At 43.8% G+C, this 26,437-nt stretch overlaps 1 protein-coding gene across 2 annotated transcripts in view; it reads right to left on the bottom strand.

The window, feature by feature from the left end:
- Window positions 1-26,437, bottom strand: part of sorcs3a (sortilin related VPS10 domain containing receptor 3a) — a 357,551-nt gene that overhangs the window by 103,183 nt on the left and 227,931 nt on the right. For both annotated transcript variants that reach the window (XM_049721519.2, XM_049721518.2), the window contains exon 8: window positions 3,396-3,485. In XM_049721519.2, coding sequence (XP_049577476.1) covers window positions 3,396-3,485 — 90 coding nt within the window. The remainder of the gene's footprint in view (window positions 1-3,395; window positions 3,486-26,437) is intronic.

Genomic DNA, 26,437 nt, shown 5'->3' with positions numbered 1-26,437 from the left:
AGCGCCCGGCGCGCTGCAGTTGCGCGATCGGACCAAATTAAGCACCCTGCGACCACTCTGTCACAATAATGCGACCAGCGCGGTGCAGTTGCGCGGTCGGCGGCGCGCAACGGTTGCGCGTTCGGCGGTAGGCTGCAGTTGCACGATCGGACAAAATTAAGCTCCCTGCGCACTGATGTCCACTTAAATATTGGAAAGTACAGCAGGACTTTTAAAATATTTTCTAAATTTCAGTGACAGCTCTGTCACAATAATGGGACCAGCGCGGTGCAGTTGCGCGGTCAGCGACGCGCTACGGTTGCGCGTTCGGTGGTGCGCTGCAGTTGCGCAATTGGACAAAAATGCGCAAATGAAAAAATGCTTGAAAAGTTTTTTTTTGGCTTGGATTATTTTTTTCCCATTATTTGTAATAGGAAAATATGATTCGGAATTCGAACGATTCACTTCTCGATTTGTTTGTGATAAAAGAACCGGTAAAATAATTGACAATTGAAAACAAGATGAACAACTAACATTTGAAACCCAAATATTTACAGTATTTGTGTTTTTAAGCTCCATGTAAATGCATGCATAAAACCAAATATGCTTTTAATAATTGTTTTTTTAAATTCACAATACAACCCTCTTTTCTAGTTGCCACGTGCCGTGCCACCTGCCACCCAGCCGGTAATTTTCCGTCACAGCCACGCCCCTCCAGTCAACTCAGTTATCTGCACCTGCTCCCGACTTATTCACTCTCCTACTTAAACCTCACACGCCGACCAATCCTTATCAATACGTACCCATATGCCACCCATTTTGTACCTGTGCCTTGTGCCTTGCCTCTGTGCTTACGCTTGCCTCCAGTTGCCGACCCGATTTGTTTCTACTGACCGACTACGCCCTGTTGCCGCCAACCCCGACTAATTGCCCGACTCCGACCATGACCGAACGCCGCCATCCCTGACCCATCGCCCGTCCACGACCACATCGTCTTTGATCTCCACTTCCCTCCTCCCAGAGAGATCAATAAAGCAGTGTTTTTGCACTTGGTCGTCCTGTCTGTTTCTGATAGAACATACTGACCACCTCTACGACCAGTGCACACGAGGACGGGCTAGTCCACACGGAGGAGCGACGAGAGGGACACTCGGCAGAGGTCAAGAACCTCACTCAGATGCCCCGTTTGCAACCAGTGCAAGGCATCCAACTGGCCCTTGGCTGGCCTGCTCCAACCGGTAGCCGTTCTTCATCGTCCTTGGTCCCACCTGGCGATCGACTTCGCCACTGGTCTCCCTCCGTCCGAGGGGCACACGGTGATCCTAACCATTGTCAATTGATTTAGCAAGATGTCTTGCCTCATCCTGTTGTCCAAGCTGCCCACGGCAAGACAGATGACCCAGATCCTGTTGCGGGAGGTATTTTGGTACCATGGCCCACAGTTTGCCTCGACCTCCTGGGCGGAGTTCTGACGCTTTCTTGGGGCCACGGCCAGCCTCACCTCTGGGTTCCATCCCACTCTAACAGACAGGCAGAGTGCCTCAACCAAGAGCTGGATAAGGCCGTCTGCTGCATGTCATCCAGCAATCGGTACAGGTGGGTCCAGTAACTGCCGTGGTTCACAACACGCTCCCGATCTCTGCCACAGGCCTGTCCCCGTTCCAGTGCATGTTCGGCTACCAGCGGCCACTGTTCGACCATCAGGAGCGGACCACCGCCTGCTCATCGGTCCTGGTGTGCGTTCATCGCTGCCATCAGGCTCAGGCTTGGCCCAACTTCTTCGGACCGTCGCCAGCTACGCTTGCCAGGCCAATAAGCACCGGACGCCGGCCCCAACATACTGGGTGGGTCAGCGCGTGTGGCACTCTGCTCGGTACATTCCATTCCGGATGGAGTCCCTCAAATTGCTTCATGGGACCGTTCCCCGTCTGCTCGGGGATCAGCCCCTCCGCCAGCCGAGCTCCATGAGAGTCCACCCCACATTCCACGGGTGAGACCCGTCCACGATAGCCCGCTGGTTCCTGCGTCCGCTCCTCCACCTCTCAGGCTCATTAATGGGGACCCAGCATACACGGTACACTCACTGCTCTTGTCCCAGCTGCATGGCCGGGGGATCCAATGCATGGTCGACTGGGAGGGCTACAATGACTCCCACTGCTCCTGGGTCCCGGCCCGCTGGATCCTTGACCAGGCCCTCATCAAAGAGTTCCACAGCCAGCATCCGGACCATCACACTCGCGGGTGAGGGCATCTGAGGGGGTCCGCAACACCCGGTCGCACATCTTGCGCCTTGTCTTCTGCCTCGTCCTCTGTTCCAGATGCACCGGCGGCACCACCGCTGCCTCCAGTTTCGGCTCCTGACGTTAGGGATTCGGACGGGGAAGTATTCATTGATCCGCGTGAGAGTATTGCTCCGCTCTTTATCCTTTACACAGTAATGCAGTGTTTTTGATGCTATGCTGCTTGAGGCAGGAAATCGGCAATCGGTGTTGGTTTTTTGGCCTTGCTGTTTCTCTGCATAAATGTTCCCAGTTTCTCTGGAACCTTTGATGAGATTATGGGTTGTAGATGATAACATTCCTAAATTCCTTGCAATTGTATGTTGAAAAACTGTGAACTGTTTGAGTATTTGCCAACGTAGCCGTCCACAAAAGTGGACCTTGCCTCATCCTTGCTTGTAAACAACTGGGCCTTTCAGGTAATGTTCTAAACAGGTAATTTTTTTAAACATTTCTCAACTTTTTCAGTCTTCTGTTACCCCGTCCCAGTTTTCTTGAATGCCTCGGAGGTATAAAGTTCAAAATGAGAGAATACTTAAAAAAAGTTTGGACATTTAATGTATTTGTATTGTATTCAACTAAAAATAGGAGGGACAGAATTTACATTGTATGTTCACATTCATTTTTTACAATGTCTTTGTAACTGTGGTTTATCTGCCACCATCTAATGGTGATATATCTGAAGCACACTTGTTTCTCATCCATCCGTCCATCCATCCATCCATCCATCCATCCATCCATCCATCCATCCATCCATCCATCCATCCATCCATCCATCCATCCATCCATCCATCCATCCATCCATCCATCTATCCATCCATCCATCCATCCATCCATCCATCCAATTTCTATACCGCTTGTCCACAAGGGGGTCGCTGGCACGCTGGACCCTATCCCAGCAGTCATGTGGGAGGAAACCGGAGTGCACCACCGTGCCGCCACTTGTTTCTCACATATTGATATTAGTTTAAACAGGCTGTTTGTCTTTTGTTGTGACTTAGATGGCGTTCAGCTCACTTTTTATGAGATTTCATGCAGAAATCAAGAAAATTCCATTGAGTTCTCATACGTTTTTCAAGTAACCCCGTGTATCCATGATTGCTCAAAACTGGAAAAACAAAATATGTTCCAACCTACCTTTGGTAAGGAATATTTTGGAAGTTTTATTTGGATGAACAGGTCTCTCTTGTAGGAAACAAAATAAGTAGCTCTTCCTGGCGTAGGCACCTATAAAATCAATTACACACACGAATTAAACTAGGCATCATGAGGCATAATTTTTGCACCCAAGCTACAAGCAGAGAAGAAGCAGGAAGCGGAACAGTAAAAGTACAACTATATATACATACAGGGTCCGGCAAAATGATCTTACACATTTGTAGGTTTAATAAAATGCACTGGAGAGCCTTGTCATTAACCAGATCTGCTGCTGCTGTTTGCGTTCTTTTTTCTCAACTTTGACTAGTGTCTGCCTTTTAAATGAGGTATGACAAAATCTTTTTTTAGTTATTTTTTTATGTATGTATGTAGGTATGTATATATATATATATATATATATATATATATATATATATATATTGTTAGGGTTTTTCAGATTATCCTTATCGTATGATTATGTTGGAATGCAACCGGTAATAAATAACCTACCTTGTCCCATCCTCCACAAGGTCGTAAAACATCCCCTGATATGTTTTGACCAGAGCACAAGGGCTTCCTATTCAACCTACTCTTACCCCCACTCTGTTTCTCTTAATAAATATGCCTTTGCAGGAGGGAGAGTTTTTAGACTTCATTCCTTCAACGAGTGAACTCTCCACCTGCAGGTGTCTAAAAGAACTTACTTGTCTCCCGTGTGGTTCTTGCAAAATAAGTTGGAGTGAGCAAATCTCTACCATCTTGGTGCCGAAACCCGGGACCCCTCATACCTGCTATCTGTCTGACGAAGAAGCGTCCATTTGGAGGACCTGGAAAAGAAAGTCCTGGGAAGAGAATTCTTCGCTGGGCCAGCATCTTAGGTCTGACTTCGTCTGACAGAGGTGGATTGACGGGACCCGGCAGTGCAACGAACCAGGGGACAAGTAAGTTAAAGGCCTGAAGTTGTGTGATTGTGTTGTTGTTTGTGAAACGCGTAAAAAAACACAGGTGCACGAGAGATACGGCTTTGGTTTGTCCGAGCTATGAGATACGGCTTTGGTTTGTCCGAGCTATGAGATACGGCTTTGGTTTATCCGAGCTATGAGATACGGCTTTGGTTTGTCCGAGCTATGAGATACGGCTTTGGTTTGTCCGAGCTATGAGATACGGCTTTGGTTTATCCGAGCTATGAGATACGGCTTTGGTTTGTCCGAGCTATGAGATACGGCTTTGGTTTGTCCGAGCTATGAGATACGGCTTTGGTTTATCCGAGCTATGAGATACGGCTTTGGTTTGTCCGAGCTATGAGATACGGCTTTGGTTTGTCCGAGCTATGAGATACGGCTTTGGTTTGTCCGAGCTATGAGGCCTAAAAAAGCGCTGGAGTTTGTGTGATTGAGTGTGTGACTGGTAGGATAAATTGACTAAAAAGCAGTTCTAGCGTTTATCCACAGCAATAAAACAGGCTAGTAATCTGTTGAAAGGTCAATTTAAACCTGCATTGAGGATCCTCAAAGAAAAAAAAATTGAAAAAAAATTGTAAAACCTTAAACTACTAAAATTAAGATGGGAAATAAGAACGGTAAATCTCTTGCTCTGCTCTTCTTTGAAATGAGAAGTTCATGGCAAGTAGATTTCTTAATTGTATGCAATACATGCTGAAGTGGAAGAAAATGTATGGAGTACAAGGAAATTTGAAATGTGGAAGAAGTGGTAGAAGTGCTAGAGTGTGGTTGAAATCTTCACAAAGAGATGAGAACGAATTCAAGAGACAAAAGCTAGAAAGATGAAAACTGATGAGGTCATAAGTGTTTGTCAGACCAGGACACAATAAGGCCCCTGTGAGCAGGTGCAAGGCCACAGCTCAAGCCGCGGCTCAAGCGAGGGGCGAGAGGAGTTTAATAATAATAATAATAATAATAATAATAATAATAATAATAATAATAATAATAATAATAATATTTTACAGGTGGCAAATTACAAATGACTAGAGATCTAATTGTGTTACACTAAAGTTAAAATATGCAAATCAAGTGGTAAAGAAATGCAGCTTGCTTCTAGAAGATAGATAAATAAAATTAGAATGTGCTGTCCTCGTGTGCATGGGAGGGACCAGCTCATGATCGACCACAGGAAATGGGAAGCCTGTGACGAATCATTGTTGCTGAGACCTACCTTCCGCACGCGAGAGCTGTGCATGTGTGTGCGTATGTGTTAAGTTGATGAAGATTGGCTAAACTTTTAGTATAAAGAAATTTGCTAGACTGTTGTCTATTCAATTTACACCGCCGAATAGAAACAATTTTGACAGATAAAAATGAAAGACAAAAGAGAGAAATCTGTTTGCGAGCAGAAACTAATCCACACTAGTGCATGTTAGTGTCAAGCCCTCATGAGAAATTCGGAGTAAACAAAACAACAGAACATGCTTTCAGGAATTGGGATAAGCTAAATTGTGAATTTAAGATTTTGCAATGCTACATTTAATAGATTATGCAAAATTCTAAATGCAAGCTAAATCTGAGAGTTTGAGTTCTTCAAATTTAAACACAAAGAAAAAAATTCAGATTAATTTGCCAGTTGTTTGTTTTAGTTAAGTTTTTTGATTGGTGGATTGTTCTACCAGGAAACTTGAGTTGAAAATGATATATGAATGCTGTGTGGTGAGCTTGGATGAAATGGGACCAATGTGATAAGAAGACTCCTTTTTGGAGACTGTGTGAGATGCATATGATAAGCATTGATGAATGATTGCCCGAATGAAAGGTTGAATGGTTGAAGTCGTTGGCGACTACTATAGAAAATTAGTAGAGCGACTTTGATGAAAGAGTGATTTTGAGCAGGTTGAATGCTAAAAAGAAAAACGTAGCTTTTGGATTGACAGTTAACTAGAGAAAAAACTGGAGAACCAGTAACACATGTAGAAGATGTGTGAACTGAGAAATTAAGAAGCGTTTTGGAAAGAAAGTCAAATTAAAAGATGATGAAATCATATGTAGTAATACAACACTTTACTACATATGGATTCTCTAAATCATACAATTGAGTAAAATAAAACATACATTTTGATTTGTATTCAAATTTCTAAGATTCTTGTGATAAACAATGAGAAAACGATTGAAAAGTAACTAAAGAAACTACAAGAAAGTGAAAATGTCTAATCATTTGCTAGCTGAGTTACTCCCCATTCGGGGAGGGCATCCATTTACTTGCTAGTTGTCAAAACAGTCCAATTGCCACGAAAAGTAGCTATGTGCACGTGTGCAGTACACACACACACGAGACTGATAAGGTGTCAAGAGGTAACAAGCTTGCAGACAGAATCACAAAGCTGCAGCGCAAAAGACACTTCAAATTTTATACACACAAGAAGCAGATTAGTTCACTGAAACATTTTTAAAGATGTGCAGCGACAAAGTCCATAGAGTGAAATTCAATTATGGACGAAAAGAGGGGCAAGATTAGAGAATGGCATCTATAAATGACCTACCCCACCAAAGAACCTATGCTAATGGTGAGCAATATTGAGCCATGGTGCGTGTCACATGGCTCAAGAGGAAGAATAGTGGGGCCGGTCAGTCAGCTTTATACAACATATGGATTTGATTCATATTCAAAACATTTTCAAAACAAAACCTTTTTTGTTTTTTTGTAGAGCTTGTTTCAACAAAAACAAAAACACTGAATGCCTCCAATTTAAAAGATCAATTTGACCTTTGCAGGATGATCTGCTGTGTCGGATCTGGACTGCCATGAAAGTATGATGTTTATATGTGTACTTTGTCAACAACCTCTGTAGATGTTAAAGAATGGGATGAATATCTAGAATGAATATGGATAATTTGTTTCAGGTAACTAACTATGAGTAACTGAAAAAAGAAACAATTGATTGCTTATGGCAAAACAAGCTGCAAAGAGAAAAAAAAAATGAATATGTCATATGTATGGATTTGCGACCGATTATTTATGTTGTACCGTTGCCATTGACCAAATATTGTGTGAAATCTGTCACGTCTACTGGATTGTGAAGTGTGTGACAGAGCAGTCTATATAATATCCATTGAGAGAAAAAAGAAAAAAAAAGAAGCCATTGCTTTCAGAGAATGTAGTCAAGTGAAATTGTATATACATCAACATGCCAAGATCTGGGGAAAAAGCTGGTAAAAAACTAAATATCTTTAAATTTGAGAGGTGACGATGATTTGACCGAAATTGATGCAATTGGAGTCCCTAGAGGAGTTCCTGATTAATAAGAATTAAATGACCAAATTGCAGCGGGATGGGAGTCCTCCATTTGCTGCTGGTGAACGATGAACAAGAACGTAGACAGGATAAATTACATCCATTACAACATGCAGAAATTGGGCAAACGGACACAAGCGGGGCTCGAGGCAGTGCATGAACAGCTAGCCACACCTTCCCTAATTTCGATCCAGAACCACAATGCTCATGATATGTTGTTGTCTGAGAAAGGAGGCGTCTGCGCAATGTTTGGAGAACAATGCTGCGCCTTCATCCCCAACAACACCACCCCTGATGGGAGCCTGACGGATTGCAGGCCTGCGATCCCTCAAAACGAGGATGAAAGAGCACTACAAGTGGATGAATGCTTTTGGGAAGTATAACGCCATTGTGTCCTCAATTTTACCATCAGTTGCAGTATTGCTGCTATGCTCACCTTGTATGGATGTTGCATACCGTGTCTTTGTGCTCTGTTTAATTGTCTCGCCACTACAGTAATATCGCCCATGGAGGACGAGATTGCTCAGATATACCTAATGTCTGAGCGGCAACATGATGATGTTGATGGCAAAATTCCTGCATCTGTGTTACCAGACTTTTCCCAGATCCACGGGATTCTGAATGATGACATCACAACATTTATCCTTTGGTGTAAACATATTTGTCCTCATGAATGTGATCCCACGACTGAGAGTCGAGAAAAGGGGTTGTTTACGGTGATGTTTGAATTTGAGCAAATATGTGATAAACAGTGGGGAAATGTCAGGATAATTAGTTTTGTAGAAGCGCTGGCCGGCCTGAACCGGAGGTCTCATACCTTCGCTCAAGGCCAACACATCTGCCAGGTTTTAGGGAGTTCTTATACTCCCTTCCTTGTCTTATCTGTGAGAGGCCCTCACTATTTATGAACAGAACACTTTTGTTCTTTGTCTAGCTAAAGAGAAGTTCTTTATCTATTATACCTTGCAGTTTCGATTTATGAATTGTTGTTGACCGGGACAGTTTTTAAGTTATCCCATATTTACTCAATGTTTAGTTAAGTAGACTTCATGCAAGTTATCTCACATCTACTTAACGTTTGTTGGGGTGTATGCACGAGAGGTATCTGATGATTTACTCATCATTATTATTGTGTGAAACGTAGCAAGAAAGTCTAGAGAGTCCACAGCATCCAGGAGTTGGATATCAACACCGTGCTGTCACAGTCAAAGATGCCGACCCTTACCGCCCTGGACTTGCAGACAGTGCCTGTGATCAGCTATTCTGGGAAAATCTCAATGTGACTGTTAGAGGATGAACAATACCGCAAGTGGCCTACACAGAGAGACCAGCTAGAGAGGAGACTGAATGAGAGCTTTGGACATCGCCGCTGTGTGCCAGGATGAGAGAGCCGTTTTCAAGGTGTAAGGGCTCTACTACCAACATGGCTGCACCATCGGACGGGACCTACTTCGTCCAGAAGTTCGGAAGCACTGCCTCACCTGCATCCTATGAGTGCACGTGCCTGTTCAGAACGGATCATGGTTTTATGGTCACAAGAGTTGTCCGATGCTGCCTGCCAACTGGACACGAGTGTGTGCGCCAGTGTGTGTGACAGACCACACCTACAGACTAGAACATCATCAGCTGACGAAAACACGAGCACATATACAACTTCTTAGAGATGACGGATGTGATGACGATAATGAAACATGGATTGCCTAGATGCTGTTCTGTTGAGCATGGTTTACAAAAACTTGATGATTTGACCATCGAAAATGCTTCGCAAGTGATGGATACAATGATGTACTGTTTCTGTGTTTTTGTTCTGGTCGTCTTAGGCAAAGGGACCGTGTAAGAATTTTCCTGCTAATAACATCTGGCCGGCAGGTTTTTCGCTTACACAATAAGTTTGATCTGGGGGTATTAAGGTAATGCCTCATCTTCACTGGAAAGTGTTGCTATCATTGTTTGTTGTTTTTTATTTTTAGTATTCTTCTTTCTTCATTATACATGCATATATGTTTTTTACTTGTCTTTGTTGTTTGGGGTGGCATAATCATATGATAAAACAGGAGGGAGATGTTAGGGTTTTTCAGATTATCCTTATCGTATGATTATGTTGGAATGCAACCGGTAATAAATAACCTACCTTGTCCCATCCTCCACAACGTCGTAAAACATCCCCTGATATGTTTTGACTAGAGCACAAGGGCTTCCTATTCAACCTACTCTTACCCCCACTCTGTTTCTCTTAATAAATATGCCTTTGCAGGAGGGAGAGTTTTTAGACTTCATTCCTTCAACGAGTGAACTCTCCACCTGCAGGAGTCTAAAAGAACTTGCTTGTCTACCGTGTGGTTCTTGCAAAATAAGTTAAAAAATAAGTATATATACATACACACATACATACATACATACAAACAAACATACATATATACATACATACACAGACACACGCACGCACGCACACACATACACACACACACTAAGTCCGGCAAAATGATCTATTTTTTGTTTTTTTTGTTTCGTTTCATTTCATTTTCGTTTCGTTTTCGAATAATGTTATTTTGTTTCGTTTTTTTTTTGTTTCGTTTCATTTCATTTTCGTTTCGTTTTCGAATAATGTTATTTTGTTTCGTTTCAATTGCTAACATGAATTGGACGGATGAGCATCGCGCTTTCATCGTGGAAACGTTTATGAAGAACAAATCTGTAACTGCAACACAACGAGGGTTCTGTTTGCGCTTCAGAGTTGGTAGACATGATCCCGTGCCTGCTCGAAACACAATCTTGTAATGGGTTAGTAACTTCAGAGCCAGTGATTCAGCATTGAAACGAAAATCATCCGGCCGACCTCGCACCGCCAGAAAATTATAAAATTATATTTGTGTAAATAGGTCAAAACTAGTGGAGGGCAGGTGGATCAAAACAAATACAATAAATCAAAATAAAGATATCAACAATATCAAGTTAGTATCTCAATTAGAACGCGACTTGCGTAATGAGATTAGTTAGTTTTGGTCTTGTATGCATTGCTGGTGACAGCAGGGCTGCCGGACTTGGTGCTTTTTTGAATCAGCGCCAAGCAGGCACCATTAGCTCTCACCCTCCTACCTTCCCTCTTTCTTTTCCTCTTGCATTCTGTCCATCACAGCAGAGCATACAAGCAAGCAAACAAGCTGCTCCACAGAATAAGAAGCAGCTTGCTGGAGCCGCTCACAAAAACCTGTAACCAAAAGGTTTGCTCTGCACAGAGTGGCTTCTTTTTTTAACTAAAGGTTTTGGAGATTGCTAGATTGTTTAGACTTAATTTATCATACTTTCGCCAGTTGTTTATTTTGAGTTGGATCCCCTGAACACAAAGAGTACATGAATATGTGTCATATTGTAGTAGGTGTTGTAATTGTTGTAAGCACATGAAGAAGAATATCCATCCTTTATCTGAACCCCTTTTCCTCACAAGGGTCGTGAGCAAACTGGAACCAGGCGGGGGACACCCTGAACTGGTTGCAGGGCACACATAGACAAACCGATTCACACTTGCACTCACATGTAAGGGCTATTTGGAATGGCCGACAATGCATGTTGGTGAGGAAACCGGAGTAACCAGAGGAAAACCACACAAACACAGGGAGAACATACAAACTCCACAGAGAAAGGCCAGAATCGAAGCCACCACCTCTGCACTGTGAGGCGGACGTGCTAACAGCTAACTGCACATGTTGAAATTCATAAAATGTGTTGCACAACTGCAGTCTAACCCTAGAGGTACATGAATAATAGTTTTTCATTGGGCTGACCAGGGCTTCTATTGTGAGGGTCTCTGACCTGTCTTGTTGGCAAATTAGGTGATTTTTAGCTAATTTAAAGCTGTTATAATAGTGCACCAACCGTTGGCACCTTAAATACAAAAAATTGACTGGAACTGCGCCACCTTAAAATTCAAAGCGGGAGCCTCAGTGAATCAGCAGAGGTGAGTTTAAACTAAATCTCTTATCGTTGGACCACAATTGAACAGTGTAAAGTGGTGCAATATACTGTAGTGGTTTAAATAACAGGCAATAAGAATCTTGAATGACATTTAAAAGTAAAAAGTACAAAAAATATATGTATATATATATATATGAAAAAGAGGAAAGGTATTTTTTTCTAGTATAGGATTTCCTGGACAGAACCTGGAAAACAAAAATTATTTGTTTTTTCGGTGACCACTTTGTGCATTTCTTTTAGGAAAATAAATCTGACAAATACAAAAACAATACTACTACTACTTGTCAGGGTCCGGGAGTTTTCTTTTCTGTCCACAAGTGGCATCCGTGAGCAGGGTGGCTGAGGATCCACAGGTGCTGCTGATCAGGCTTCTTAAGGGAAGACTCTTAAGGAGCTTGCTGTCAGCAACTCGTCACCTGAGTGTTAGACGATGTTGGTCACCTCTACGGCTGTTGACACCACGTTCCCACCCTGCTCATCTACGCCATGACTCCTGGTTTTCTGGTCGGCCCGTTCGCCCACCACCGCGTTACCATCGAACCATCTGACAGATTGATTTTGTCTTCCAGCTCCTGGACCCCACTCGCAGATCTCCGCTAAGATCCACTCCTCTCTGGCGTCACTCCTCTCTTGGACCCCGGCTCAACTACCAGCAGTATCTCAATAAATCCGTAACGATCACTTTGGTCTCTCTGAGTTCGTTCTGCATGTGGGTCAAAGCAATCGCCCGCACCATGACACTACTACTACTCCTACTACTACTACTACTAGTAGTAATAATAATAATAATACTGGAAATCTCACCAAAACACTTACAGGTCATGAAAATGATTGACAATCGGCAATTTATTTAATTATATCAAACTGATTTAAATGTGTGCTTTGCCCTTATAAACACTTGCTTTTCTTGACTTTCCTAAAATACCTGTGATGTATACCGGTAATACCAATTGATGACTGAAACGCGGTTAAAATCAAGGTGAACTAGAAAATGCAATTCCTGTAGAAATTGCGTGTGAAGGCGAAGAACCTGTCTAAAGTTGGAACGGGTTGAATCGGTTGAAAAATGTAGAAATTAGAAGGGCAAAACTAAATTTTGGAAAATTTGGCGTGAATTTCAAAATTGAAAAAGTGGAATTTTTGGTAAGTGTGAAGTTGTTGAATAGGTAGGCCAGGGGTGTCAAACATTTTTTTTTTGCGGGCCGCATTGTAGTCATAGCTTCTTTCGGAGGGCCATTATGACTGTCAACCCAAATAAATGTATCAGCACCTCATATTACATACAGTCAGTGACGTGCGGTGAGGGTTGGGGTTGTTGTGGCACTGACTCAGTCAGATTTACAAACGTACTGTATGAGGCTAAGGCACTGACTCACAAGTCAGCTTTACAAGCATACATGGTTGTTATCCCATTCTTGATTAAATTTAATAACATTTTAAACACACCACTGTACATTTAAACACACCACAGCAGTATTCTTACCTTTACTTGTAAATGAAGTCTTTTTTAGAGTACCAATCCTTTTGAAACGAACGTGTTGTAGTTCGTCCCGGGAGGCCCGTAGTTTGAATTAATCCTCGCAATCCTCGGTCTTCCCTTACTTATGATTTCTTGCTTTGACTGAAAGTCAAGTTTTAAAAAAATTCTTATCTTCGAGATTATATCCTCCATTTTCAGGGAAAATAAAGCCAAATAGCAACGCGTTAGCGTCGAATGTTGTTGGTTGTTTGTCTTTTCTTTTTTTTCTTCTTAATTTACTCGTGCCGTGAACTATTAGCCGCAGGCTCAATATCGCCCCATCTTTGAGGCAAAAGTACTGGCTGCCTCAAGGCCCGTATTTTCCCGCTGACTGCAAGCACGCACCGTTTGCACGCGCTCAGTACAGTGTGTGAGTGGTGCACACTCTCACACACACACCCTGAGAGGCACTACCTGTCACTGCCTCAGCCTCCATGATTCTCGTATCCCGTTGTTATTTGAACAAGAAATACAGCTATTTTGACTATGAAAATGATCCAAATGTATAGGGAAAAACACCAAAATTGCATTAAAAGCATAGACCACAGGACAGATATTATGTTATGTTTTATTTTATTATTCATTTTTTAACAACTTATGGTGACAACTGAGGAAACCATGTTGAACCCTTTACCGCCCCTGGTGGCAAGGTGAGGCACTGCCTCACCTGCCTCCTATGAGTGCACATGCCTGCATACAGTAAAAGCTACAAAGCAAACTGATAAATAACTTGTTTTCAAATCATACGAGTAAATATTGGTCAAATATTTTAAAAATATATACTCTGAACGCATTTACAAATGATCTGATAGCTCAAGATTGGAGGAACGTTTATGAAAAAGAGGATGTTGATGCAGCCTATAATTTATTTCTAAATACTTTTTTGACTGTATATCATAAAAACTGTCCAATTCAGCGACCAAAGAAAACTTCAAAACGACCAGATAAACCGTGGTTCACTGGGGGTCTGTTGAATGCCTGCAAAAAAAAGAATGAATTATATAAAGACTTTATTAAACACAGAACTGAGGAGAAAGAAACTAAATATAAAGGATATAAAAATAAACTAACAGAAATTCTTAGAAAATGTAAGAAAGATTATTATAGTAAACTGTTGGAAACAAATAAAAATATAAAGAGCACATGAAATGTTGTAACTCAATTATAAGAAGAAAAAAAACAAGTGCCAAATTCACAAATGAATTCTTTGAAAATGGTAAAATAATTAAAAATTGTGACGAAGTGGTGACAGGATTCAACAAATTATTTGTGAATGTAGGGCCTAAACTGGCAGATGAGATAATCCCTCCACAAAGGGGAGGTGTATCACAATTTTTTGGGGATAGAAACCCGGCTACCATCTTTCTGAGAAATACAGATAAAACTGAAATAATTGATATAGTTAAACAATTTAAGAACAAAACATCAAGGGACTGTGAGGATATTTACCTATATCTAATTAAATATGTAATAGTAGCTATAGCAGATCCCATAGCACATATCTGCAACCTCTCGCTGAAACTGGGCTCCTTTCCCACAAAAATGAAAATAGCCAAAGTTGTTCCCATCTATAAGGCCAGTGAGAAGAATCTTTATACCAACTACAGGCCAGTCTCATTGCTTCCCTAATTTTCTGTCACGGTCGGGTGGAGCATGGAGCAGGACGACCAGGTGCAGCTTGGACCAGGGTTTATTGGTGAACTCAAAAAAAGGCAAACTGACACGACGTAACCACAATAACATGGATGACTGACCGGGACGTGAAACCAGACGACATCAGAACATGGCGACAGCAAGACTGGACGACAACAGGAACCAAAAAACCTCATGACAGGAACACTCAACGTAAATCCAACACCGAACAACCACAACCAATGATCCGACCGGGAGTGAGGGGCAGACAGGACTTATATACACGACAGGTAACGAGAGGCAGGTGGGAATAATCACACTGATCATGGGCACACAGGAGGGGAGGGGCGAGCACACAGACAGAAACCAAGACAACAGACACAGTGGAGCAGTTGGGGACGAGACGTGACATTTTCCAAAATATTGGAGAAGGTATTTGCTGTTAGATTGGACAGTTTTATTGATAAGTGTGATATATTAACTGATAGTCAATATGGTTTTAGGTGAAAGCGATCTACATCTTTAGCTTTAATTGACCTTGTGGAAGAACTGTCAACAAGCATTGACGACAAGAAGTTTGCCGTAGGAGTTTTTATTGACCTTGAAAAGGCCTTTGATACAATTAATCATGACATTTTGCTTCATAAATTGTAAAGGTATGGGATTAGGGGAATAGGGTTCAGTTGGATAAAAAGCTACTTAGAACATAGGCAACAGTTTGTGCAGATGGGAGAGAAAAAGTCAATGCTTTTAAATATAACCTGCGGTGTTCCACAAGGATCAATATTGGGACCAAAACTATTCATATTATATATTAATGATATAATTAACACCTCTAAGATTTTAAAATTTGTCATATTTGCTGATGACACAAATATCTTTTGTGAAGGAGAGAACCTACAACAACTAATGAAGACTGTTTCTGATGAGCTTGCCAAGCTAAAACTGTGGTTTGACTTAAATAAATTATCTCTTAAATTAAAGAAAACCAATTTTATGATCTTTGGAAAACGAAAAATCCCAGAAGACATAACTATTGAAGTATTGTGTAATAACACCAGATTAGATAGAGTTTATGAAAACTCCTTTCTGGGAATAATAATTGACCACAGTGTCAGCTGGAAACTGCTAGTCAAACACATCTGTTCAAAATTGGCAAAGACCGTGGGTATACTTTGTAAAGTCAGACGCTTACTGAACCAGAAAACAATGTACACTTTATACTGCTCGCTGCTTCTTCTTTACATGTCCTATGGTGTTGAGGTATGGGGCAATACCTACAAAACCACCCTAAAGACGGTATGCAGAATGCAGAAAAAGGCAATTAGAATTATCAACAATGTTGGCTACTGTGAGCATACAAATAATTTATTTATTAAATTACGAACATTAACATTTATAGATTTGGTAGATTTCAAGACCGCACAAATTATGTATAAAGCTAAAAAAAATACTCCCTAATAATATAAAAAAATGGTTCATAGAAACAGTCTAAGAAGGAGAGGGAATCCTTTACAACCTAAGGTGCGCACCACCCTCAAAAGCATGTGCATATCTGTCAATGGGGTAAAGCTATGGAATAAGTTACCTGTAATGATCAAAGAAAGTAAACACATTGCCCAATCCAAAGAACACTTTAAAAATCTTACACTAGAAAATTATAGGAATTGAAATCTTCTGCCTGTCTGTTTTCAACTATATACCGTAATTTCCGGACTATAAGTCGCTTTTTTTTCATAGTTTGGGTGGGGGGGGGGGCGACTTATACTCAGGAGCGACTTATATATGTTTTTTTTCACAAATTTTTACTTGATCATTAAGACATCACTTACTTACAAGTATAGTTGACCACTTCCCATGTTATTTTTAGTATAGTTGATCACTTCACTTGCTTTTATATCTTTATCTTGAACATATTCAAAATATAAAAAATAGAGAAAACATCAAATAAAGCAATTAACACTTTAAAGCACCATATCCAAGTCCACTGTCTGCTGTATGTACACTTGGTCCATTTTTGCTCCTCTTATATTTATTATTATTATTTATTATTATTTGTTTATTTATCATTTATTCAACACTCTTATTTATTCATTGTTTGTGCCTTCTTGTTTTTTTTTGTGTTGCTTGTATGCATATGTGTACTATCTCACCGAGGGATAGTGGGAACGTAATTTCAATCTCTTTGTGTGTCTTGGTATATGAAAAAAATCGACAATAAAGCAGACTTTGACTTTGATAAAACAACCAAATAAACAAAACAAAAAACTACATCTGAAAATTTTTTTTTATTCAGACGAAACTGGATGAGGGCGCTCTAAATTTCACCGTTGGCCGTGACTCATCAACTGGATGGGCTTAAGAAAAATGGCACCAAAAAGAAACTTATATTTTGCAGGTTACAAACTTCAAGTTGTAAAATATGCAGCTGAAAACAGTAATCGAGCAGCAGAAAGAAAGTTTGGAGAGCCGTGATGTACCAAGGGATTACTATTTCAAGTGACGTCAGTGGCACGGCGCGGCGCGGCGGTTGTTTACATAAAGGACAAAAGTACCCACGTAAGGACTACTGGCATCATTAGTGGTGATCATTTCTAAGTGACACAGAGGACAAAGAGTTTGAAGGAATTAAGGATTTGGAGTGACATAGAAGGTTTGAAAAACTATTATGGCTTTTACGCACGCCCGGTCCTACTCTACTGAGTCGGGGGCCGGCGCTCGGCCGAGTGGCTGTCCACGAACGGTGCATGGGTGTTAGAAAAATTTTATATATATGTTATCATGCGTTCTCTAATGAGTACTTATTCATAATGTTACTGCTCCGTATGCTTGCTGCTTTGCCTTGCTTATTCTTATCTTGTGCAACAGAACAGAAGGATTATGGCTGGGTCAGGGGCGAGATGACGGTTGTGTCAAACAAGATACTGCTGACATCTCAGCAGAAAAATGACGTCCACCAGAACAGATCGTGAAAACAACACGTCAAACGATGCGTCATGAACCTTCTGATCTTCCTTAAAGGACGTCACTTTCTCTTTTTATCTCTCGGTATCCAAGAAAGTTATTGATTGCTTAAACTGTTTTGCTGATATAGCCATATCTGCACGCAACACTTTGTGCATTACTTTTGTTTCTTTTCTTACGAGACGAAGCCCACGCTTCTCCCCACCCTTAGGGGCTAATCGTCTCACACTGTGGGTAGGGTGTTCCAAATAAAAAGAGCGAGAGTGTAAACAGATATTTAGTGTAGTCAGATTGTAGAAAGCAATCTGTATCGCACTCCTCGCGAGAAAAATCAATATTCTGCCTCACTTGTTTTTGTCTGCCGATCCTTTTCTTTTATTCAGATATTCAGTTAGTACTTTGAACCTGACAGAAATTGGGGACTCGTCCGGGATTCTCAACAGACCTATTTCGGGGGTCCAGCTAACTTTTCAACGCAGGACAAGTCCTTGGCCAAGGCATATAAAGAAACCCTTTTCACGGGGCTGACTCGATCAGTCGGCTGGACACCGGAGTGGTTGACGAGAACATCCGAGGAAAAGAACCAGCAGACTGTGAGTACGAATATTGATTCTGTTAAAAGGAATGAAAGTGCGGTGACAAGAGGTCACTTAAAACCTTGACAATTCTAGACCCTATCAAGTGCAATTAGAAACAGTTAAAATCCGTTGGGATGGTGGAGTCCCCTGACGTAAAAAGTCAGTTAAATTCCACGGGAGGGCGGAGTCTTCTGTTTTTCTAATAAGGTAAAGGTAACCGAGAGCAGTTAAATTCCGCAGAAACATTTTCGGGAGGGCGGACTCCCCTGCTTGCCCGTGAGACGATAAAAGTGCGCATTGTGTGTGTGTGTGTGTGTGTGTGTGTGTGTGTGTGTGTGTGTGTGTGTGTGTGTATGGTTTGAATGAGAGTGATCTCATTAGAGCTCTCCTCTATATAAACACACAGGATTGTAAACAGTGGCTTTGTGTGGACGCAGAGGCAAGGACTCTCCGCTTCCTCCGGGAAGGTGAAAGGAGACTCACCACACATCGAACATTTAACCACTGTCCTGTGAATAAAGTTGGCTTTTAGGACACTTTAGGTGCCATTCGAATTGCCAACTCCACAATTTAGAAAATAAACCATAGGAAAATCAAATAGCAAACAAAAGCCGCTACCCCGACACGAATTAAAATGCAAAGATTGGAAATTAATGGAAGGGGTCGACACCGAAAATATAAAATATCTTGACAAATGCATATTTTGGACTGACAAATGCATATTTTGGACAGAGGTGGGGGGTTGCATTGTGCGACGTGGCGGTGGCGAGGCTCTCCGCACTTCAGTTGCTCCCCCCACCCTTGTTATCAGCTGGGAAGATTATCATGTCTATGTTGTGGGCCTGTGTGTTTGTTTCTGTGTATGTTTGTCTTTGTGTATCAGTTCGTTATAAAGGTTGGAATTGCGTTAAATTGGTGCAAGAAAACGGTGTGCTAGACAATGGTTTATCAGATTTGCATTGTTAAATGTAAAAATTAGAAATTATAGAATAATATGAGGGTTGTGGGCAGAAACTCGTCCGACGAGGAGAGTGCCCAACCCTCATAAAAATGTGAGAGTAAGAGAAAACATACATTGCAGAACTGGATAAAATTAAATTATGATTGCAGATGTTAAATTTAGGAGGAATTATTGATTGGTTATGACATAAGACTATAGACTTAGACTTAGACTTAGACTTAGACTCAACTTTATTAACAATACACATGTAAGGATAAGTCAAAGATTTGAATCACTTAGAGTAAATAAACAACAAATAAAAACGACATTGCAAACGGGCAGTTTTTATTAAAAGAATACCAAGTAAAGTATTAAGTAGGGGGCATTAGTGATTGGGATTAAATTAAGGATAAAATTAGGTTAATGATTAGAAATCAATGGTGCTCTACACAAAAAGGCTAAAATTTTAATGAGGAAATATTTGGAGTACTTGGGTTTATTTGTTTATTGTTAAGGTTTTTCTTGTGTTCTGGGGTTAGGGTTCAGGTGTTATTATTATTCTCTTATCCCCTGCATTGCAAATGTCTTCTTGATGCAGATAGGTTATCAAGCTAGGACTTTAGTGAGGAGATAATTTATCAATTGATGGGGGTTAGTAATTGTCCAAATTCTAGTCACATGTTTTGAGGGACCACAGCCACAATATTATATTTAATTTGCAGGCCATTATTTAGTATGATATGACAGTGTCTAGCTAAGTAGACTGTTCTATCAAAAAATGTGTATCACGTCTCGTCCCCAACTGCTCCACTATGTGTCTGTTGTCTTGGTTTCTGTCTGTGTGCTCGCCCCTCCCCTCCTGTGTGCCCATGATCAGTGTGATTATTCCCACCTGCCTCTCGTTACCTGTCGTGTATATAAGTCCTGTCTGCCCCTCACTCCCTGTCGGATCATTGGTTGTGGTTGTTCGGTGTTGGATTTATGTTGTGTGTTCATGTCATGATGTCTTTTTGGTTCCTGTCCCTGTCATTGGTAATGTCACCCTGTCTTTTTGTTTCACGTCCTTTTGGTCAGTCTCGTTGTTAGGTTTTGTTAAGTCATGTCAGTTGCCGAGTCTGTTAGTTTGCCTTTTTTGAGTTCACCAATAAACCCTGATCTAAGCTGCACTTGGTCGTCCTGCTCCATGCTCCACCCGACCGTGACAATGTGAGAGTGAAGGAGGAGGTTTGATTTGTAATCTGACATTTGGGTCCCATTTTGAAGAGTCTCTGCAGGAGCATAGATTGTTTTTGTTTGTTTTTAAAGATATATTTAACAGTTTATCTCGGTGCAGTAAGGATATAGCAATTTTGCAAGACTTAAAATTAAAAATTAAAAAGCAAAATTACATTCTCATTTTCCCAGATGAGAGGAAAATTGAAAGATAAGGAAGATGAAGAAAAGATAAAAAGAACTTGCTGTTGCACAGACAGGAAGATGACACAGTGTCAGCGCGAGCTCGCTTAAGAACCGCAGCTGAGAATGTGATGAATGAAGATGAGAAAAATGATCAAATTACAAAGACAGATGTTGCGGCACGGCAAAGCGAACCATCCTTTCCGTCTTTGTACCCCAAATTAAACAACTCATTGCTTCCTATAATTTGAGAGGTGATGAAGTACAACAGGTTTTCATGGCATCCTTAACCAAACATTGGGCAAGCGTTAAAGGCACCTGGAGTCCTCTTGATCTCCAGGGCCGTCCATTGGAATATAACGGGGTGCCATTACAAATACAAATTGACCAACTATTGGGCAGGATAAAAATAAAATTCCAACGTAGAGCAAATTACACAGACATTGGCCGAACTAAACAAAAAGAAGATGAGTTGTTTGAAGACTTTAGACACAGACCAGAAAGAGTGTTCAACTGATGTCTATGATCAACAACTCAAAAATGCTCTACATGCAAATTTGCGACCAGTATTATGTCGAAAACGAATAAATTCAACAACATTTTTCCCTATAAAATGGTGCAGTTTGGGTTTGAAGTACATAGTCGCTTCAAAGGAGGAAAAGCATGATTTAAGATACGCGATTGATCAATGAGAAGGCTATCCCTTGTGCCAGGAGTGTCAAACTCATTTGTTCGCAGGCCGCAGTGTAGTCATGGCTTCTTTTGGAGGGCTACCCGAGTAGATGTGTGAGCACCTCATATTGTGGGAGCTGCAAAACAAGCTGACGAGTAACTCACTTTCAAATCAGACAAATAAAAACTGGTCTAATATTTAAAATTAAAATATTACTTAAAGTGAAGATAATTTGCAATTCGAGTAATGACACATGAATATGAAGCACAATTTGACACCTGTGCCTTATACAAAGGTAAAGTAGGATTAGAATTTGATGAAACAGATATGGACATCCACATATTCCATTAGAGTTTAAATTGCTTGCAATATAATTACAAATTAGTTAACACCTGTGTGAGTGAGTGAGTGAGTGAGTGAGTGAGTGAGTGAGTGAGTGAGTGAGTGAGTGAGTGAGTGAGTGAGTGAGTGAGTGAGTGAGTGAGTGAGTGAGTGAGTGAGTTTTCTGTCGCCTGCACGTCATCTTTCCTGCATGGCTACATTGCTGTCTCAGCCGCACCTGACCGTTGGAAGATGCACGACACTCAATCCTGCCACTCTCATTCCCCTTCCTGACGACGGCGAATTCCATGATTGTGTCGATGCTGCTCAACAAATTGCAAAGGCTCGGCCTGATTTGGGAGATACGCCTCTGCCAGATGGTCATGTGGTTTTTTGTTGATGGGTCTTCTAAGAAAAATGAATTTGGTGTGACCCTTACTGGGTATGCCATTGTTACTGCTGACAAAGTTTTGGAGGCTGCTAATCTGCCATCCTATATGTCAGCACAGGCCGCTGAGCTCATTGCTCTAACTGAGGCGTGCAAATTGTTTGCAAACAAGTCTGTCACTATCTGGACTGATAGTCAGTATGCTTTTGCTACAGTGCACGTTTTTGCTCAGCAGTGGAGCAACCGTGGCATGATAACTTCTACGGGCAAGCCCGTCACCCATTCCATATTACTACTTCTACTTTTGGACGCTGTCCAGCTGCCCTTAAAGGTGGCGGTTTGCAAATGTGCTGCTCACACTGCAAGCTCTGATCCTGTTTCTCTCGGTAATGCTTTTGCTGACAAATCCGCTAAGGCCGCTGCAGAAGGCCTGCTCCATGTCCTCTCGTCTCTCACTGATCATGATTCGATGTCACACATCTCCCCTGATGTGTTGCTTGACATGCAGTCTCAGAGCCCCTCCCAGGAACGACTCTCTTGGGAAAAGCGGGGTGCAACTAAAAACACTGATGGTCTTTTTGTGTGACCTTTGGGCAAACCTGTCTTGCCTCGTAACTTGTTCAAATGGGCTGCCATTTCGAGTCATGGGGTCACCCATGTCTCGACGGGGGGGTATGGTGAAACAACTATTTATACAACATACGGTTTTGCAGCTTTTTCACAAGGCAATTTAAGACCTCAGAGAGGAAAGTTCCCGACTCCATTGTATCCGTTTCAGACAATACATATGGTTTATATCCAATTACATAAATGTGAAGGGAAAGAATATTGTTTTTTCTGCATTTATTTGTTTTCTGCATTTATCTCATTGTAAAAAGGTGATCTCCGCAGACCCAACCTAAGTACGGAAGGTGAGCAAAGTCTGGTAATAGTGCCTGATTCTGGTGCCAAGATCCAGGGTTGACACGAAAGCTAGCAGAAGCCAATTTCCAAGACACCAACCCGAAGCTCAGGGTGTTGACTCTGAGGAGATCCAAAACATGAGCATTAGAGAGTCATTCGTAAAGTGCTTTAATCGGGCTGTAGCCTGCGCAAAGTCTACCATGTGCTTTTGGTTGCTTTTGCTGGTTTGTGTTATTGTTATATATTTTTTTTTCGGGGGTTATTTTATTTGTATGAATAGAGTACCATGAGCCTCGAACATTCTTCTCTCAGGCAACTACCAACGCTGATTCTAATCAATACGGCTCATGGGAAAAATTGCTAGACATAAGTGCAACACAAAATCCCCTTTTGATCATGTTGTTGTAAGGGAACGGACAGTACAGCCAAGTGTGTAGCGACAGACTTTATTGTGGAAGGGGATGATGGTAACAGCTGGCGCTGGAGCGGCGATCGGGCTGGAGAGGACAAGCGATTCTGCGGGATTTCCAATAGTCAAGCGAGTCAGTATCTCAGGGACTGATGAGCAAAGCAGCATCAAGGGACAGACTGACACTCAGGTCTGCGCTGGCGGCGCTGATATAGCGCTGTCCATGAGCCCGTGGCAGGTGACGGCGATTCCACTGACAGGGGGGCGTGGTCCTGTCGCAGGTGGCACCAGCACGTGACAGAACCCCCCCCCCCCCACAAGGGACGGCTCCCGACGTCCCCAGGAACCAAAAACAAAATAAAAGGAAGGCAATACCCCGGACGACCAGGTGGGGAGGTCAGCACACCGCCGAAACGTCCGACACCTCGCCAGACGCAGGATCGACGGACGCGGGAGCAGAAGACCCCGGTACCGGCGGACAAGACCTCCCCGGACCCTCACCCCTGGTCCCCTCATCCCTCCTCGGGCGCCCGCGCCGAGGACCCGGTTGGTCCGACTGGCAGCGATGGAACTCCGTGATGAGCGAACGGTCGAGTATCCAGCGGCTCGGAACCCAGGAGCGGTGCGCGTCGTCATAACCCTCCCAATCCACGAGGTATTGGAGGCCACGACCGCGCCACCGCGATCGGAGCAGGGAGCGGACAGCGTAAGCCGGGCCCCCATCAACGAGCTGGGGCGGCGGCGGCGGAACGGGCGGTCCGCCGCCGGCGCCAACGCGCTCTCATGGATGGGCCGCACACGGTACACCAAGTACTCGTAGTGTCCGCTCGGGGTGTTGAAAGCCGTCTTCCACTCGTCTCCCTCCCGGATGCGGATCAGGTGGTAGGCGTTGCGAAGATCCAGCTTTGTGAAAATGGTGGCACCCTGAAAGCTCTCGAAGGCGGAAGACAGAAGAGGCAGAGGGTATTGGTTCTTTATTCCCTGGTAGTCGATACACGGGCGTAACGTGCCCTCCTTCTTCTTCACGAAGAAAAACCCCGCTCCCGCAGGTGAAGAGGACGGCCGTATGATACCGGCTGCCAGGGACTCCCGGATGTATTCCTCCATAGCCCGGCGCTCAGGAGCGGACAGGGAGTAGACGCGTCCCTTGGGAGGGAAGGTGCCGGGTAACAGATCGATAGCGCAATCATAGGACCGGTGTGGAGGAAGAGAAGTGGCCCTGGCTTTACTAAAAACCTCCTTGAGTTCGTAATAAAACGCTGGGACATTGGGGATGTCGGGACTGTACCTGGGCGGGGCTCTGCCGAGTGGGCTGGTGGCCGCCTTCAGGCACACCCGATGGCAGCGTTCGCTCCACTGCCGAACAACCCCCACCTCCTAGTCCGGCACCGGGTTGTGCTGCCACAACCAAGGGTGCCCCAGTATGAGCTGCTGTCCTGGGAGGGAAAGAAGAAAAAACTGGATGGTCTCGTGGTGATTGCCGGAGAGCAGTAACTTAACTGGTTCCGTCACGAAAGCCACCTCGCCAATCAGACGGCCATCAATGGCACGTGTGGGAATGGACGGGCTCAGAGGGAGGAAGCCGACACCCCACTGGCGTGACAGGCTAATGTCCATGATGTTCCCCTCCGCGCCGGAATCCACCAAGGCCACCACGTTCTGGTCGCCCGCCGCGAACTGGACGCGTGCCTTTAGCGTGAGCGTGCTGGGGCTGGGAGAGCCGGTGCTGGTCGAGCTCACGCGGATCCCCCGACGCCGCGTGAGCTCCGGCCTTTTTAACGGGCACCCCGCTACCCGATGACCCCCCTCCCCACAGTAAAAACACAAGCCCAGTGAGGGGCGTCGACGGTGCTCCTCCGAGGGAACCCGAGCCCCTCCCAGATCCATGGGCTCGGCGGGTGGTGTGGTTGGGGGGTCCCCAGCAGACGGAGGAATGTGACCACACGGGTTTCGCGGGGACCTCCTCTCCCGATCGCGCCGCCGCGTCCGGATCCGCCGGTCTACTCGGGCCGCCAAGTCCATCGCGCCCTTCAGGGTTCGCGGGCGATCGTAAGAAACCAGTCCATCTTTCATGTACTCAGCGAGGCCGTTTAGGAAGGTGCTAACGAGCGCCGGCGTGTTCCATCCGCTGCTGCCGGCCAACGTCTGGAACTTAAGGGCGTACTCCGCGACCGATCGGCTACCTTGACGCAGCGTCGCCAGTTCCTCGGCGGCGTCCTCGGCGGCGGATCCCGGGTCGAACAGGCAGAGCAATTCCTCCGCGAAGGCGTCGAAGGAATCGCAAGCCGGGGCCATCCTTTCATATTCGGCCAGACCCCACAGCCACGCCTCGCCCGTGAGGTGGGTTAGGGAGAACCCGACCTTGGCTGATTCCGACGAAAACGTGATTGGCTGGAGGCTGAACATTATGGGGCAGTTGGTCACGAATGCCCTCACGTGCTCGGGATCGCCGTTAAACTTCTCGATGTTGCCAAGGCGGGGCTCCGGGACGTCCACGAGCGTCCTGGCCTCAGCAGACGGGCGGTGCGGGGGTGCCGTGACAGCCGGGGACGCAGCCACCGACAGTCTCTGGAGGGCTTGGGCCATCTCCTACTGCTGTAGCTGTTGTTGCTGACCAACCTTGATCAGGTACCGGATGTCGGCAGACAGGCTGCTGACGGCGGTCTCGGCTCGCTCCAGTCGGCTCAATGCAGTCTCGTCGTTCGCTGGCTGCATAGCGTTGGTCAGTCTGTACTGTAAGGGAACGGACAGTACAGCCAAGTGCGTAGCGACAGACTTTATTGTGGAAGGGGATGATGGTAACAGCTGGCGCTGGAGCGGCGATCGGGCTGGAGAGGACAAGCGATTCTGCAGGATTTCCAATAGTCAAGCAAGTCAGTATCTCAGGGATGATGAACGAAGCAGCATCAAGGGACAGACTGACACTCAGGTCTGCGCTGGCGGCGCTGATATAGCGCTGTCCATGAGCCCGTGGCAGGTGACGGCGATTCCACTGACAGGGGGGTGTGGTCCTGTCGCAGGTGGCACCAGCACGTGACAGTTGTTTGTACACCAGAAACCGTCCGCGTTCCAACTTGTGTGCCATGGCTTTTGTCTTGAACTTACAATA

Source organism: Syngnathus scovelli, chromosome 5, assembly GCF_024217435.2.
Source record: "Syngnathus scovelli strain Florida chromosome 5, RoL_Ssco_1.2, whole genome shotgun sequence".
In the NCBI taxonomy this organism is placed as follows: domain Eukaryota; kingdom Metazoa; phylum Chordata; class Actinopteri; order Syngnathiformes; family Syngnathidae; genus Syngnathus; species Syngnathus scovelli.
The sequence above is the reverse complement of the archived record's forward strand: the minus strand, read 5'-3'. Positions and strand labels throughout refer to the sequence as shown.